At 42.1% G+C, this 14,501-nt stretch overlaps 1 protein-coding gene across 3 annotated transcripts in view; it reads right to left on the bottom strand.

The window, feature by feature from the left end:
* Nucleotides 1–14,501, bottom strand: part of TMEM154 (transmembrane protein 154) — a 69,322-nt gene that overhangs the window by 32,254 nt on the left and 22,567 nt on the right. For 2 of the 3 annotated variants that reach the window (XM_066280636.1, XM_066280615.1), the window contains exons 4-6: nucleotides 11,832–11,859; nucleotides 9,920–10,005; nucleotides 2,175–2,232 (exon numbers count right to left, since the gene is read on the bottom strand). In XM_066280636.1, coding sequence (XP_066136733.1) covers nucleotides 2,175–2,232; nucleotides 9,920–10,005; nucleotides 11,832–11,859 — 172 coding nt within the window. Of the gene's footprint in view, nucleotides 1–270; nucleotides 968–2,174; nucleotides 2,233–9,919; nucleotides 10,006–11,831; nucleotides 11,860–14,501 lie in introns of those variants that run through there. The other variant, XM_066280626.1, reaches the window with a different exon arrangement.

Here is a 14,501-nt window from a genome sequence, read left to right as displayed (position 1 = left end):
CACACACACACACACACACACACACACACACACACACACAAAACAAAAAAAACCCCACTACTTTAGCATAAAGCAGCTCTTCAAATAAGTGGCCTTATCGGCAGAAACGAGCTAAAGCTCATTTCTAAGACCGACCTCTCAATACTTCAAAATATGGTTTCTCAGAAGCTTTCTCCATCATACAAATCTCTAATATTAAGCTTCTTTAATGCTGTTAATTTTAAAAAACAAGAGACAGACAGGTATGTGAAAACTACTGACATTTCACGTCATTTGACAGTACCCATCAGAGATACAGTCATAAGGTATTTACAGAGTTTTGGCGCCTATGCTGGATATACATAGTGGCTCATTTCTAGGTAAGATAAAATGCAGAGGAAATATTCCTTTGTAATGTCTTTTGAGATACTCCTCCTAGCATTTTTTCTTTTATCTGCTTGTTAAAATCTGGTATTTCATTTAAGTAAGATAGAATCTTTTCTGAACCATTAATAAATTTTAACATGCAAATACCTGGTGAGGTAACAATATTTGATATCTGCAATAAGATCTATACTGCCGCATCAGAGTGGAGATTTGCCTCAGTAAGATTGCTTAGGTTTGCTCTGGAGACAGACATAGAATGGTGACTTCTTAGGTAAGCTTTAGGGGAAGATGCAGAATAAGTGTCCCAAAGACAAACATCTGGCAGCTCCAATAATCAGTCTTTCCCTGCAATGCTCTGACCTCAGGGACCCCCAGTGGTGAGTGACTGTACTCTGGGAGCATTTCAGATGATTGGTGCAGAACCTCTGGTTATCACGGAGGGAGAGCAGGTGGGTGGTGTTTATCCTGCTCTGAAAGCTGCTTCTGTTTATTCTGACAGAAGTGTAATCTCTCAGTCACTGGCTCAGCCAATTTCTCTGCTTGCTGGTGGTCTCCAGTCACCCCATCAACAATTCAGTGCCTTCCAAATCACAGAAGTGTTCTGCAGAGCAAGACCCCACCATGTTGAATGGTCAATCCTATTTCCTGCAAGCACTTCCCACCTCCTGACCAAACAATTCTCTTATCAAAAACACCCCCAAAATGGTCATTTTTATCCTCACAAAAGAGGATAATTGAAACAAGATCATGGAATGCTAAGATACCCAAGACCTGATGCACTAAAAATTTCTATCAAGCAGAGCCACCTAGTGGTAGAAGAAAATGTTTTTTGAAATTCTCCTTTAATTTCTATCATACCACAATCCCATCCAAATGGGGTTTCTTTTCCTTTCTTTTCCTTTCATTCCCTTCCCTTCCTCTTCCCCTTCTCCTTTCCTTTTCCTTCCCTTCACTTCTCTTCCCCTTCCTTTCCCTTCCCTTCCCTTCCTTTTCCTCCTTCCTTCCTTTTTTATATGTTCATTTTACTCACTCTTGTTTAGTTACCCCACTTGAGACTATCACCTCCATCCATTTTCCTTCCCAAACATCTACTTATCCATGATAATCAAACCTACAGTTTATTATAATCAGAAAGTTTTATGACTAAACAGAAAGCGACTTTATAGTCAATGTCTCTTTAGACGGGCAAGAAAATGTCGATACTAAATTATTTCTAAAGATAAAGATCTACTGTTTACTTTCTACTTTTCTATTTTCCATAACTCACACTTCCTTTTCTTCACACTATACACATATGCAGCCATGTAAAACATCACATAAAATTTGCAGACACAGCCTGATCAGGTGGTGACGCAGTGGATAGAGTGTTGGACTGGGACGTGGAGGACCCAGGCTCAAGGCCCCAAAGTCACCAGCTTGAGCACGGGCTCATTTGGTTTGAGCAAGGCTCACCAGCTTGGACCCAAGGTTGCTGGCTTGAGCAAGGGGTCCCTCGGTCTGCTGTAGCCCCCCGGTCAAGGCACATATGAGAAAGCAATCACTGAACAACTAAGGTATCGCAATGAAGAATTGATGCTTCTCATCCCTCTCCCTTCCTATCTGTCTGTCCTTATCTGTTTCTCTCTCTGACTCTGTCTCTGTCTCTGTCTCTGTCTCTCTCTCTCTCTCTCTCACACACACACACACACACACACACACACATACATACACAAATTTGCAGGCACAGAGAGGTGAGCAAAAGTGTTCTACTGTGTTCTCCAATCAGTACTCCCCACACACATAAACTCTTTTGTAGAAATTAGAAGTACCTTGGGTTGTGGTTTGATTCCTTTTCTTCTTTTAAAGTGGGTAAACATTCACTATCAGCTAGAACAGAATAAAAGCAAAGCCATTATTAGTGACTGGAATTCTACCCACAAAATTCATACAGTTGAACATCACGCTGTCCTAGTCTGAATGGTTACTTGTGCAGAAGTGGTCTCATCAGGGAGTTCCAGATGTTAAAAGACTAATGGTGGCAAGCCTCTTGAAATAAAAAAAAAAAAGCACTAATAGCACAGATACAAGACTTCAAGGTGCTTCTGGCCCTGGTGAAAAGGGCATAATTCATCATGGCTCAGTCATTCAGTCCCTGACGAACCCCACTATGGCTCCAAAAGCCAGAATCTGCATGATTCGGGATAGACGCTGGAATAAAATGGCTTCACCTGAGGTCTCAATGTGCTGGCAGAATGATGTCAATCAGGATGCACGATCAAAAAGCAGCAGGTACAAAGGGAGAAACTACCCTCCTTATAATCATCAGAGTTCTCTCCTATTATACCACTGCAACTTTCAAGGGAAATAAAGAACTATTGGATCTATCACATATGTGTCAAAATAACTCTGCTTTAGTGTCAAATAGAAATGCCCCCACACCATCATTTTATGGTTTTAGTGAGCATAACAGGATCATGATTTTGTATTAAAATGATCTCAGGAACAAAAGGAAATACACCAAAAATTTTAGGAGATATTATCTATGGGTGGTGAAATTCTTTTTCTTTCTATCTTTTTTTTTTAATTTTCCAAATTCTGCTGTGTGTGTATATTATTTTTACAAACTAAAAACAACAAAATGAACCCACTTCAAGGGTTGTTTCAGTGACCTACTACTTTCTTCAGATGCTTTCCAAAGACATTCTATTCTTAGCATTGGACTGTGAAAAACTGTTTGCAATTGTCCATGTGAGTTGAGTGGTTCTGATCCTTTGAAAAACTTATCTTAATAAGCCTCTAGTACAATAATCCTACTAACAATCTTTGGATAAGAAAAATTCCCTTGTGGATTGTTGAATCTGATAGACCCCAGGGTAATTTTTAAGATAAGTGTTAAAAATACAAATAATATGACAATATAAAGTAGATTTTATTAATTTAATCTGAGCATTAAAATAATTTAATGATTTTTAAAGAAATTTTAAAAATAGCAGCTGACATTACTTTTTTTTTTTTTTTCATTTTTCTGAAGCTGGAAACAGGGAGAGACAGTCAGACAGACTCCCGCATGCGCCCGACCGGGATCCACCCGGTATGCCCACCAGGGGCGACGCTCTGCCCACCAGGGGGCGATGCTCTGCCCATCCTGGGCGTCGCCATGTTGCAACCAGAGCCACTCTAGCGCCTGGGGCAGAGGCCACAGAGCCATCCCCAGCGCCCGGGCCATCTTTGCTCCAATGGAGCCTTGGCTGCGGGAGGGGAAGAGAGAGACAGAGAGGAAAGCGCGGCGGAGGGGTGGAGAAGCAAATGGGCGCTTCTCCTGTGTGCCCTGGCCGGGAATCGAACCCGGGTCCTCTGCACGCTAGGCCGACGCTCTACCGCTGAGCCAACCGGCCAGGGCAACATTACTTTTAAACTCAATATTAACTTAATAAAAAGGAAGGAACATATACTACAATTACTGCCGCTAGATATCAACTGGAAATTAAGTTATATGGGGATATTTATATTACTATCTATGTTAGTGCTGTCTGGTAGATTTTTCTACAGTGATGGAAGTGTTCTAGATTAGCACTATATAATATAGTAGCCACAGGTCACAATAAAAGCAAGGATAATCTATAACACCAATAACATAAAAGGGGAGAGGATAAAGATCTGCAGTAGCAAAGGAGGATGCAGTACAGAAGCACTCATAAGACAAAGAACTCTTGTACATATGAATACTTTTTTCTTAATAACCTAATGGTAACCACCCACCAAAAAGCCACTATGAAACACACAGCTTAAGTAAATGAAGAAACAGGGGAAAGGAATATGGAATACCGCCAAACAAAAACAACTGACAGAAACAAAAAAAGAGAAGAACCAAACAAGACACAGAGCTACCAGAAAACAAACCATAAAATAGCTATAAGACATCCTCATCTGTCAATAATTACCCTAAATGTAAATGGACTGAACTCACTAATAAAGAGGCACAAAGTAGCAGATTGGATCAAAAAGCAAAACTCAACCATATGCTGCCTTCAAGAGATACATCTAAGCTGCAAGGACAAAAGTAGATTAAAAGTGAAAAGTTGGAAAATGATTCTCTAAGCATATACTATCCAAAGAAAAGCAGGTATAGTCATACTTATATCTGACAATGCTGACTTCAAGACAACAAAGGCAACCAGGGACAAAGATAGACATTTCATAATGATAAAGGGGACATTGTATCAAGAAGACATAACACTTCGAAATATATAGGCACCGAACCAGGGAGCACCAAAATATATACGATATCTACTAACTAATCTAAAAATAGGAGCAAACAAAAACACAGTCACACTTGGAGATTTCAACACACCATTGATGGCTTTAGATAGATCATTCAAACAGAAAATCAATAAAGAAATATTGGCCTTAAATGACACATTGGACCAAGTGGACATATTAGACATTTATAAGACATTTCATCCCAGAATGTCAGATTATACATTCTTCTCCAGTGTGCATGGAACATTCTCAAGGATAGACCATATGTTGGGCCACAAAACTAACATCAATAAATTCAGGAAAACTGAAATTATACCAAGCATATTTTCTGACCATAAGGCCTTGAAATTAGAATTCAACTACAACATGAAAGTAAAAGAAATCGACAAAAATGTGGACATCAAACAATATACTTCTAAAAAAATAACTGGGTCAAAAAAGAAATAAAAGTAGAGATCAAAAGATACATACCGACAAATGAAAATGACAACACAACATATCAAAATTTCTGGGATGCAGCAAAAGTGGTAATAATAGGGAAGTTTGTATCTTTACAGGCTTATATCAAGAAACAAGAGAAACAGCTAAAGACATCCTCATCCTCATTTTATAAAAAAAAATCCCAAATAAACAACCTAACATCACAGAACTAAAATAAAAGAACATAGAAAAAGAAAACTAGAAAAGGAACTAGAAAAAGAAGAACAAAGGCAACCCAAAGTCAGCCAAAGAAAGGAAATAGTAAAAATTAGGGCAGAACTAAATGAAACAGATAACCACAAAAAAAACTATAGAAAAAATTAACACAACAAAGAGCCGATTCTTTGAAAAGATTGATAAAATCAACAAATTACTGGCTAGACTCACTAAGGAAAAAAGAGGAAGGACTTATATAAACAAAACCTGAGATGAAAGAGGAGAAATTACCATAGACATCATAGATATACAAAGGATCATAGTAGAATATTATGAAAGATTATATACCACCCAATTCAACAACCTGGAGGAAATGGAAAAATTCCTAAACTATACAATTTTCCTAGACTGAGTCATGGAGAAGTGGAAAACATAAATAGACCTATAAGCAGGGAAGAAATAGAAATAAGTATCAAAAACCTCCCCCAAAACAAAAGTTCAGAACCAGATGGCTGTACTAGTGATTTCTACCAAACATTCAAAGAAGATTTGGTTCCTATTCTACTCAAAGTCTTCCAAAAAATAGAAGAAGCAGCAATACTCTCCAACACAGTTTATGAGGCCAACATAACCCTCATACGAAAACCTGGCAAGGATAACACACACACACAAAAACTACAGACCAATATCTCTAATGAATATAGATGCACAAATTCTAAATAAAATACTGGCAAATCAAATACAACAACATATTAAAAAAATAATACATCACGATCAAGTGAGATTCATTCCAGGAGTACAAAGATGGTTCAACAAACAGAAATCAATCAACACAATACACCACATCAATAAAACAAAGAACAAAAACCATATGATCCTATCAATAGATGCAGAAAATGCATTTGAAAAGATACGACATTCATTTATGTTTAAAACACTCAATACAATTGAAATAGAAGAAAAGTACCTCAACATAATAAAGGCCATATATGACAAACCATCAGCTAATATACTAAATGGTAAAAAGAAGGAAGGTTTCCCTCTAAAGTCAGGAACAATACAAAGCTGTCCATTCTCTCCACTCTTACTCAACATAGTTCTGGAAGTATTAGCTAGAGTGAGCAGGCAAGAGCAAGAAGTAGAAGGCACCCATGTCGAAAAAGAAGTAAAGTATCACTTTTTGCAGATGACATGATCTTGTATATAGAAAACCCCAAAGATTCCACCAAAAAAAAAAACTATTAGAAACAATAAACCAATACAGTAAAGTTGCAGGATACAAAATCAATATACAAAGTCTATTGCTTTTCTATATGCCAATGATGAAACTTCAGAAAATGAACTCAAAAAAACAATTTCTTTTACAATTACAAATAAATAAATAAAATATCTAGGAATAAACTTAACAAAGGATGTAAAGGACCTATATACTGAAAACTACAAAACATTATTGAAAGAAATTGAAAACGACACAGTGAAATGGAAAAATATTCTATGTTCATGGAGTATATGAATCAACATAGTTGAAATGACCATATTACCCAAAGAACTATACAAATTTAATGCAATCCAAATCAAAATCCCAATGTCATTTTTTAAAGAAATAGAACAAAAATTACCAGGTTTGTACAGACCATAAAAAGCCCTGAATATTGGGCCTGATCAGGTGGTGGCACAGTGGATAGAGCATTGAACTGGGATGCGGAGGACCCAGGTTTGAAACCCCGAGGTCACCAGCTTCAGCGCAGGCTCATCTGGCTTAAGCAAGGCTCACCAGCTTAAGCCCAAGGTTGCTGGTTTGAGTAAGGGGTCACTTAGTCTGCAGTGGCCCCCTGTCAAGACACATATGAGAAAGCAATCAATAAAAACTAAGGTGCCACAACAAAGAATTGATACTTTTCATCTCTCTCTCTTCCTGTCTGTCTGTCCCTATCTGTCCCTCTCTCTGTCTCTCTCTGTCTCTGAAACACACACACACACACACACACACACACACACACACACACACATCAAATAGCCAAAGCAATCCTGAGGAAAAAGAATGAAACTGGAGGTATCATACTACCTGACTTCAAATCATACTTCGGAGCCACAATAATCAAAACAGCATGGTATTGACAGCATGGGACCAATGGAACAAAATCGTGAGCCCAGAAATAAAACCACATATATATGGACAACTCATCTTTGACAAAGGAGCCAAAAACACAAATGGAGAAAAGAAAGCCTCTGCAATAAATGGTGCTGGGAAAATTGGAAAGCTACATGCAAAAGAATGAAGCTAGACTATACCTTGCCCCCGCATAAAAGTTCTTTTTTTTTTTTTTTTAATTAAGTGAGAGGCAGGGAAGCAGAGAGACAGACTCCCACACATGCACCCCAACTGGGACCAACCTGGAAAGCCCAGCAGGGGGCGATGCTCTGCCCATCTGGGGCTGCTGCCTTGTTGCTCTGAACAGAGCTATTTTAGTGCCTAAAGTGAGGCCATGGAGCCATCCTCAGTGACTGGAACCAAATTCCAAATTGCTCAAACCATTAGAGCCATGGCTGTGGGAGGTGAAGAGAAAGAGAGAGAAAGAGAGAGAGAGAGAGAGAGAGAGAGAAGGGGGAGGGGTGGAGAAGCAGATGGTCATTTCTCCTGTGTGCCCCGATCAGGAATCAAACCCGGGACTTCCACACGCTGGGCTGACAGTCTACCACTAAGCCAACCAGCCAGGACAAAAATTAATTCAAAATGGATCAAAGACCTAAATATAAGATCCAAAACAATAAATTACATAGAAGAAAACAGGTACTAAGCTCCTGGACCTTGACCATAGAGAACAATTTATGAATTTGTTCATAAGTAAAGGCAAAAATAAATAAATGGGACTATATCAAACTAAAAAGCTTCTGCACACCAAAATAATTGACAACAAAACAAATAGGCAGCAATCTAAATGGGAGATGATATTTGCAAACAACAGCTCTGATAAGGGGTTAATATCCAAAATATATAAAGAACTCACAAAGTTCAGCAACAAACAAGCAAACAATCCAATTAAGAAATGGGGAAAGGACCTGAACAGATACTCTCCCAAGAAGCCATACAAATGGCCAACAGATATATGAAAAGATGCTCATCTTCATTAGCTATTCAAGAAATGCAAATCAAAACTACAGTGAGATATTACCTCACACCTGTTAGATCGCCTATTAACAACAAGACAGGTAATAACAAGTGTTGGAGAGGCTGTAGAGAAATATTTTATTTATTTATTTATTTAAATTTTTTTATTTTATTTATTCATTTTAGAGAGGAGACAGAGAGGGACAGAGAGAGACAGAGAGAGACAGAGACAGGGGGAGGAGCTGGAAGCATCAACTCCCATATGTGCCTTGACCAGGCAAGCCCAGGGTTTTGAACCAGCGACCTCAGCATTTCCAGGTCGATGCTTTATCCACTGCGCTACCACAGGTCAGGCCGAGGCTGTAGAGAAAAAGGAACCCTCATTCACTGCTGGTGGGAATGCAAACTAGTACAACCATTATGGAAGAAAGTATGGTGGTTCCTCAAAAAATTAAGAATAGAATTACCATATGACCCAGCAATCCCTCTACTGTGTATCTACCCCCAAAACTGGAAAACACTGGTACGTAAGGACACATGCAGCCCCATGTTCATTGCAGCATTGTTCACAGTGGTCAAGACATGAAAACAACCAAAATGTCCCTAGATAGAGGACTGGATAAAGAAGATGTGTACATATATACAATGGAATACTACTCAGTCATAAAAAACAATGACATAGGGACATTACAATAACATGGATGAACCTTGAGAACATTATTTTGAGTGAAATAAGTAAATCAGAAAAAGCTAAGAACTATATAATTTCACATATATGTGGGATATAAAACTGAGACTTATGGACATAGATAGAAGTGAAGTGGTTACCAGGGGGAAGGGAATGTAGGTGAGGGGGTAGGGGACTTGAGTGAATGGGGAAGGGGTGGGGGGAGGAAGAATGTAAAGAGGGGCAAATATAAGGTGACGGAAAATGATTTGACTTTGGGTGATGCGTACACAACATAATCGGCAGTTCAAATGCTATAGAAATGCTTACCTGAAACCTACGTACTCTTATTGATCAATGTCACCCTGTTAAATGTAATTTTCTAAATAAAATTTAAAAATTAAAAAAAATACAGTAGCCACTAGCCACAAGTGGCCACTGAGCACTGAAAATGTGGCTAGAGTGATTGAGGAGCAATATTTTAAATTTTCTTTTTAAAAATTTAAATATCTACATATGGCTAGTATCTATTATATTGGACAGCACTGATCTACATCAACTATATTTGATAAAGTTTATAACCATACACAGATTAAAATCACAAATCTCTAAATATAAGGTAATGCCAGATGCTAACATTTTCCAGATAATCTAGACTCAGATTTCCTTGTTTGAAAAACAACTATTTGAAAAACTTGTATAAAAGAAAAACAAGGGTGGCAACGATACAATAATTAAACTGAAAATTTAAGGATGGCCAGACCCAAGGCACTGTCTGTGTGTTCTAGAGTTGATGTGGCCATGGCTCACACTGTCACACTGCAGAATCTCTGCGGGATTTAGAACGCTGTTGCAGTCTTCCCTTACTAGAGAGGACAGGGAAAAACAACGTTACCACGTACCATTTCTGTTCATGCTGTTCATCCATTTATCAAGCTCTTCCATTTCTATTTCCATAACAGAGGGTGTGTCTTCCTCAAAAATAGGACTAGAAAGAGAGCAAAAATGTGTTGAAAGAAAAAAAAAGTGGGGTGTACTGAATTTCTGTGGGGGAGCCCATGATGCTGACCCTGAGGAAGATGAACTTGATTCCGTGGCTAACCATCCACGGTAGACTGTGCACCCTGTTCAAGTGTACCAAACTCTAATACGGAAAAAAGCAAACAAACAAACAAACAAACAAACCAGCTTTCACCCATCACTGATCCAAAAATGGAGTAGGCACCAGCCAGCACCTGGGCAGAAAGGGAGCCCAGGGGCCTCTGCTCCCGGAAAGTCAAACACACAGCGCTGCCACCGTGAGGTACACGCTCCTCCAGGGAGTTGCCACATTTAGCATTTTCGCTTTGCTTAATTTCACTTCCCTTTCTTTGGGGTTTTGATCAGAGCCCCCAAGTCCAAGTCGAGAAGCCACAGTCAACTGACAACTTGCATCAGCTCTCCCTTCAATTCCTACGCTTTTCTGTCCTGGAAAGGGCGCAGTTGCTTTCAGAAATCCACCGCCCTTACTGGTCAGAGTTTAGGGGAAAGAAGCCCCTGGTTAACGGCGGTGGGTTTGGGGCAGGGGGCCACCAGCTCTGAACAGCTGTGAAGGAGCTACACCTTGCAGAGGAACTGGGGCCTAGTGTCTCAATACGGCTGCAGGTGGGGGGCAGGAGGAGGGAGGCCCTGCTCTAGAATATTCTTCTGGGGTGAATCTTCCATTTCCCTCCTTCTCCTCCCTCCCCTCTGACTTTTCTTTCTCTCCCCTCTGTTTTCTTTCTTTTCTTTTCCCTTCCTTCCTTCCTTCCTTCCTTCCTTCCTTCCTTCCTTCCTTCCTTCCTTCCTTTCTTTCTTTTTCTTTATTTCTCTCACTCTCTCTCTTCCTCTCTCTCCTTCCCTCCCTCTCCCCTCCCTCTTTTCCTCCCTCTCCCCCTTCCTTCCTTCCTTCCTTCCTTCCTTCCTTCCTTCCTTCCTTCCTTCCTTCCTTCCTTCCTCCCTCCCTCCCTCCCTCCCTCCCTCCCTCCCTTCATTCCTTCCTTCCTCTTTTCTCTTCTTTTTCTTTTTTCTTTTTAACCAAGGCTTTCGTCCCTGAATGCCAACCAAAGTATCTTCCCTGGTAATAAAATTCTTAATCCAAATAAATGAACTGATGTCTTTGGCCCTGGCCAGTTGGCTCAGTGGTAGAGCATCGGCCTGGCGTGCAGGAGTCCTGGGTTCGATTCCTGGCCCCATCTGCTTCTCCACCCCTCCCCCTTTCCTTCTTCTCTGTCTCTCTCTTCTCCTCCCACAGCCAAGGCTCCATTGGAGCAAAGATGGCCTGGGCGCTGGGGATGGCTCCATGGCCTCTGCCTCAGGCGCTAGAATGGCTCTGGTCGCAACAGAGCAATGCCCCAGATGGGCAGAGCATCGCCCCCTGGTGGGTGTGCCGGGTGGATCCTGGCTGGGTGCATGCAGGAGTCTGTCTGACTGCCTCCCCGTTTCTGGCTTTGGAAAAATACAAAAAAAAAGAAAATGAGCTGATGTCTTTGAAAACACCCAGGGTCAGAATATATTTAACTATTATGCATTTGGAATTGGTAGCAGGAATCAGAAAATGATTCTTTTCTAAACAGAGGACCCTGTCCTCAGGCCAGATCCCCTCTGGATGGAGGTTTGAGGACACGGACATCCTTCAGTAGGCTATAAGCAATGAGTGGCTGTCTCCTGGGGCCCAGGAAGCAAGAGGTTCCCGCAAGGAACACTCTTGTAAAGGCAGATGGTCCTCTAATCTGCTCCTCTCCCTAACATCTTTGTTCACACTGAGCTGGATTGCAGGGAGTGGGGAAGACTTACAGTTTCAGGTTGTCGCTTCCCAGTTCATCTAAAAGAGAAAGAATATAAAGGTCATGTTAGCTTTGTCTACATAGTTTTTCATTTCAACCACAGCTAAATCATGCTTTACAAAGAGAACAAAATGGCTTTAAGTAAATTGCGTTTTCAAAGGAGCAACAATGAACCTCTAAGTCAAGCACATGCTGATTGCCATATTGAAAGGAGGCTCCAATCCTTACAAAATCTGTTTTAGATACAACGGTGCTCTGAGAGCGCCCACTTTGGCTCCAGCATTCATCCTTCTCTGTTTGTTTTCTCCACAAAATGCGAAAAACAGTGGAAAGCGAAGAAGAAAAGGGTCTGAGAAGGGGGCTTGCTGCTTGCCTCCCTGCTCCAAAATGTCCCAGTTCAAAGTGTTGCTTTTCATCTCCTGTAACACACCAAACCGAACACGGTGACTGTCCCTTTGTAGGACGGCAGGTCCTCCATCCAGAGCTCCCCTCGGAACTCTCCCTGCACCTGCTCTTTGCACGGCTGGACCCCGCCCTCTGTTTTCAACTTACAGGCTCTCCTCAGGGAGGCCCCCCCAACTCCTCTGCCTGAAGTGGGGCCCCTTTTTCCAACTGTTCCCCAGCTTGGCACCGTGCTCACTTCCTTTATACCATGTGCCTCCATTTGTCATTGCTCAGTTCATCTGTCTCTTCTGCACCTGTCTCTTCCACTAGACCGTAGCTCCACGGGAGCAGGGGCACGTCTGTGCTGTTTGTCATAGCACCCCTCGCTTCTCATCCATCTGGCACAGTACCTGGCAAACACACAGTATTCATTCACTGAATAAACTCATAGATGCTGATCTGGATTGTCCCAGCACTGGTGTTCAATTTACGGTCCGTGTTTTGGACTCAGCATTATCCTAATAGTGAAACTTCCAACAAGCCTGCTTTTCCCTGCTCTTTTTTCAGGTAAGAGTGAGATGACAGCAAAGTGGCCCTAATGCAGATCAAACTCCAGAGGAACATGTGGCAGCAACGAAAGCCCAGTGTCCGAGTTCAGGCTCCGTCCCGTATGGCAAAGGGTTCAATGAATCCAGAGAAATGAGGCAGTGATGTCAAGCGAGTGGTCCGCATAGGCCTGCTGCACTGAGAAGTTTCCATGATGTGAAAACCAGTAAGAAATCAATCCCTTTGTAGAAGTCCACCAAGTAGTTTGACACTCCGGATCCTTGGCAATCAGAGGCCTCATTTTTGTCTGGCCTGCAGAAATGCAGGTCCCCAGCAAGGGGACATAACCAGCAGGCACCTGGAATGGAGCCCCTGGCAGCAGCTGGGACCCGCTGCCATTTCCTGTGGGCTGGCAAGCTTGAATGGCATTGCTAATCCAAGAACACTGGGCACAGATATAAGTTTCATGCCATCACCACTTACCTTCCAGGGGTTGTAGGTTACGTCCTCCCGTGCTCCTCCCCCCCCCACCACCACCAAAATAAATCTGAGGTTTCCTGCAGAGGCCTGACTCCTCAAAACTTTGGGGGAAGAGGAGTATGTTCGTCTTATATTCTATATATAGATACATTTTTCATCTAAATTTTACATGCTGTTTCCTGAACCCCCCCCCCTACAGGTGACCCATAAAAATCCCCTCTTTTGACATTCCCTTCTCCTCCCTGGCCCCCTTTCCCTGCTTAATAACCCCCCGCTAATTTCGCAGGGAGCAAGTGTCCCCAGAGCCCCACTGTCCAGGGCATGGATTTATCTCTATAATCTGAGCACCTGCCTGCAGGCTTCACAGTGAGCAAAAGCTAGCCCTATTTGCAGATGATGGAAAAGTTTAAAACCCCATTACCAAAGTGCTCCAGATGCACCAAATGTGAAGTTCCTGTAATCAGTATTCAAACAGAGCAAAAAGCTTTCTGTAGCTTCATCGCCCTGCTCCAGGACCATTACCCCCCCCCCCCTCCAGCCGCCATGGCAACAGGAAAACATCTGGGAGAGCGCAGCAGAGCAGAGCATTAAACCAGGAGGGAGAGCAATTACCCGGCCTCAGCAATCAGGCCCTGCCCCTCCCCCTCCACTCCACCTGGCCGGTATCTCGTTATTAATAGCCACCTACACCCTTGCAACCGGAGGCAAATGCAGCTCTTACACAGCCCCTCACCCACACTTGCTTCCATTTCTCCTCCCACAGCCCTTCCATTTCACATTCTTCTACCCACTTTGTCCTCCTCTTCCATTCTTACATTCCTCCCCCCGCCCCCCAGCTATTCTGTGCCTGGATGGGGGGATTGCTGGGGTGCGAGGGTGGGGCGGTGGGAGCCCACCAGGAGGCTGGCTTGCTTATGTTGTTTCCATGCTGAACAGTGAGCAAGAGAGACAGTCTCTTTCGGGAGATTTACTGAGCAGAGCCAGGTGCCATGTAGCCACAGCCTGTTTAAAGTGATGGTTTACTGCCAGCTGTTTCCCCTGCAGCTCTGTCAGACAGAGCACACCGAGACACTTAATAAACGTTAAATAATAACAACTGCAAAGTCCATGCCCGCAGCTGTGGGGAGAATGACAATAGACATCAAGTTCCTACACAGCGTTACCCTTTTCCTGGACATGAATGGGGCAGGCCCAAAGAGAAAAAGTAATTCCCAAATGCACGAAGCCTTCTTCCTAAAAACGTTGGCCAAATCCTTGAGACCCAGTTGTC

Source organism: Saccopteryx bilineata, chromosome 1 (assembly GCF_036850765.1).
Source record: "Saccopteryx bilineata isolate mSacBil1 chromosome 1, mSacBil1_pri_phased_curated, whole genome shotgun sequence".
In the NCBI taxonomy this organism is placed as follows: Eukaryota; Metazoa; Chordata; class Mammalia; order Chiroptera; family Emballonuridae; genus Saccopteryx; species Saccopteryx bilineata.
The sequence above is the reverse complement of the archived record's forward strand: the minus strand, read 5'-3'. Positions and strand labels throughout refer to the sequence as shown.